Below are 2,536 nucleotides of genomic sequence, written 5' to 3' on the forward strand. Positions count from 1 at the left end.
TGGCTGGACACCTGGTGCGGGGTGTGGGGGCGGGGTGGCCATACACCTGGTGCGGGGCGTGTGGGCAGGGTGGCCGGCAGTCATTGCTGCTTCTTTCTAGGCTGCTCAGGAGAGCCCTGGTCTCCACCTCTGCGGGTTAGAGAGCCAGGCCCCGGGTAGGCACAGAGCCCATGCTGGTGGTGCCTCTCTCGATGCCTGCCGCAGGCTCTGCTTTTGACTCTGTTCTCCTCACCTGTGCCCCACGCTTGCCGCCGCAGCTGTGTGGGTTCCACTTGTGGTGCTCTGGGGTCTGGGGAGAAGAGGCACTGTAGTGGCCCTTGACCCCTCCCTGCCTCCCTCCACGGCAGAGTAAGGAGGAGCTGGCAGTGTCTGGCCTACATCTTCCCATGTGGACAGGAGCCCTCCCAGGAGGCCTGGAGGCAGAGGGAAGAGGCAGAGGGTGCCATGGTCCACAGGGAGCTGTGGGAAGGCAGGAGCCCTTCTGCTGCACCCCAGGCGCCATCAGGGAGGACCCTGGTGACCTGGGCGAGAGCTGGGCCTGAGTTGGGATCTTTGAAGGGGAGGGGAGCGAGAGCAGGGATGTACTCTGCTGGTGGGGAGCCTCAGGTCAGGTCCCAGAGGACCCAGGGGAGATCATGAACACAGGGCTGGCCAGTTGTCAGGGGAGAGCCGAAGGAGCTGCAGCTTTATGGCACAGCCTAGCTGCGGTAGCCTCGGGGCAGGGAGCCCTTCCTGGCTGAAGGGAGGTGCGGGATTGTTGGAGTGCTGCTCTCACACAGAAGCACGGCCTGTTCTGGGGGTCGGAAGGCTGGAGCACCATCATGAAGGGCCTGCAGGTGGGTGGAGGCAGAAGGCTTCTGGGAGTGTCACTGGCCTGGGCCAGACAGATGCCTGGTGCTCCTGCCCCCACCCCCCGGCTCTGGTGTGCCTCTTGCCATTGGCACCACTGTCTTCTTTGTCCTTCCCTGAGTCCTGGGCCGAAGCACAGTTGACAGGACCCGACCAGGGACAGGACCCTGTCCTCACCTCGCCACCTTTTTTCAGTCCGCCAGTTCCTTGGGAGTGGGGTCAGCCCTGACTTGGCTAACGAGGATGGCCTGACAGCCCTGCATCAGGTCAGCCCTCGCTGGGCGTGGGTGGGGTGGGGGCTGGCCCCCGTGCTCTGGCCGCTCACGTGGCACGGTTTGCAGTGCTGCATTGATGATTTCCGAGAGATGGTGCAGCAACTCCTGGAGGCTGGGGCCAACATCAATGCCTGCGACAGTGAGTGCTGGACGCCTCTGCATGCTGCGGCCACCTGTGGCCACCTGCACCTGGTGGAGCTGCTCATCGCCAGGTAGGGCCTGCTGGGCGTCCGTGGCAGGGAGGGGCTTCCTCTCAGACGGCCGCTCAGGAGGCCCCTCTTGGGCAGTAGACCCGGCTCTCGACCTCTTGTGTTCCCACCTTCACCTTTGCTGACCCTGCCTGTGTCCTGGCATGGAGAGCAGAACCTGGGGCCCCAGGGGGATGGGCATGTGCCCAGGGCAGCTTGGTCTCTGCCTCCCCAGCATGCATCCTCCTGCCGAGAGGGCGGTCTCGGGCTCCCCCAGGGTGTGCACAGAGAAATGTCTTGGTCAGTGAGGACAGAACTGGTAAGGAGAGAAGGGGAGTGAGGAGGCCAGGTGGCTTGGGAGGAGAGGGTACCTGAGCACAGGTAGGGCTTTTACCTTTAACATAGAGGGATATAGAGCAGGAGGAGCTCTGAGCAGGGAGGATGGTGGCCTCACCAGCATCCACGAGCCTCCTCCCTTCTTTCCCCTTCGCTCCAGGCATCTGTAGTGGGAGAGAGGTCAGGGCTGCAGTCAGTCTCGAGTGCCCCCGTGAGGCCAGATGGGGTGTGGATGGCGGTCCCATCACACTCAGGCGCTGCAGGGTGGGCGGGGATGTGGGGTGTCCACAGGTAGGCCTGTTTCTCCTCTGCACACAGGCACACCCCGTTCTGTGTCCTGGGCTCCCCTTTGCTGACCTCCTTCCCTGGGGCTATGCTCCCCACAGCTCTGCGGCCCCTCAGCGTGGCTGCCTGGTCCTGCGACCCCACCGCCCAGACCCATCTAGTGCACGTTTATGGGGGCACCACTGCCCCTGGAGGTGCCAGGAACCTGGAGCCCGGATGGGTAGAGACTGCAGGAGGCCTGTCTGGCCGAACCACAGGATCTAGGACTGAGGGGCAGCCAATGGGCCCCAAGGTCGCCTCTCCCAGCAGCAGGTGGACAGGGTGCCTCCTGAGGGGCAGCCCTGGGCTGAGGGGCCCTGGGGGGGACCTCTGCAAGTGAGAAGCTTGGCAAGTGGGGAAGGGCCCTGTGTCCAGCACCGCGTCCCTCTTCCCTGCAGTGGCGCCAATCTCCTGGCAGTCAACACCGACGGGAACATGCCCTATGACTTGTGTGACGATGAGCAGACGTTGGACTGCCTGGAGACTGCCATGGCCGACCGTGGTAGGTGCGGCGGTGCGGCTGTGGGAGGGCTGCCGGTGGCGCTCCCTCTGAGCCTGCCGCCT

At 64.4% G+C, this 2,536-nt stretch overlaps 1 protein-coding gene across 1 annotated transcript in view; it reads left to right on the forward strand.

The window, feature by feature from the left end:
- The window catches only part of PPP1R16A (protein phosphatase 1, regulatory subunit 16A), a gene marked incomplete at its 3' end in the record, with an annotated part of 45,468 nt that extends 42,932 nt beyond the window's left edge, over window positions 1-2,536 (forward strand). Inside the window, exons 4-6 of the mRNA XM_011975711.1 lie at window positions 1,045-1,115; window positions 1,191-1,336; window positions 2,371-2,536. Of these exons, the coding sequence (XP_011831101.1) occupies window positions 1,045-1,115; window positions 1,191-1,336; window positions 2,371-2,536 (383 nt within the window). The remainder of the gene's footprint in view (window positions 1-1,044; window positions 1,116-1,190; window positions 1,337-2,370) is intronic.

Source organism: Mandrillus leucophaeus, unplaced genomic scaffold (assembly GCF_000951045.1).
Source record: "Mandrillus leucophaeus isolate KB7577 unplaced genomic scaffold, Mleu.le_1.0 Scaffold158, whole genome shotgun sequence".
Lineage (NCBI taxonomy): Eukaryota > Metazoa > Chordata > Mammalia > Primates > Cercopithecidae > Mandrillus > Mandrillus leucophaeus.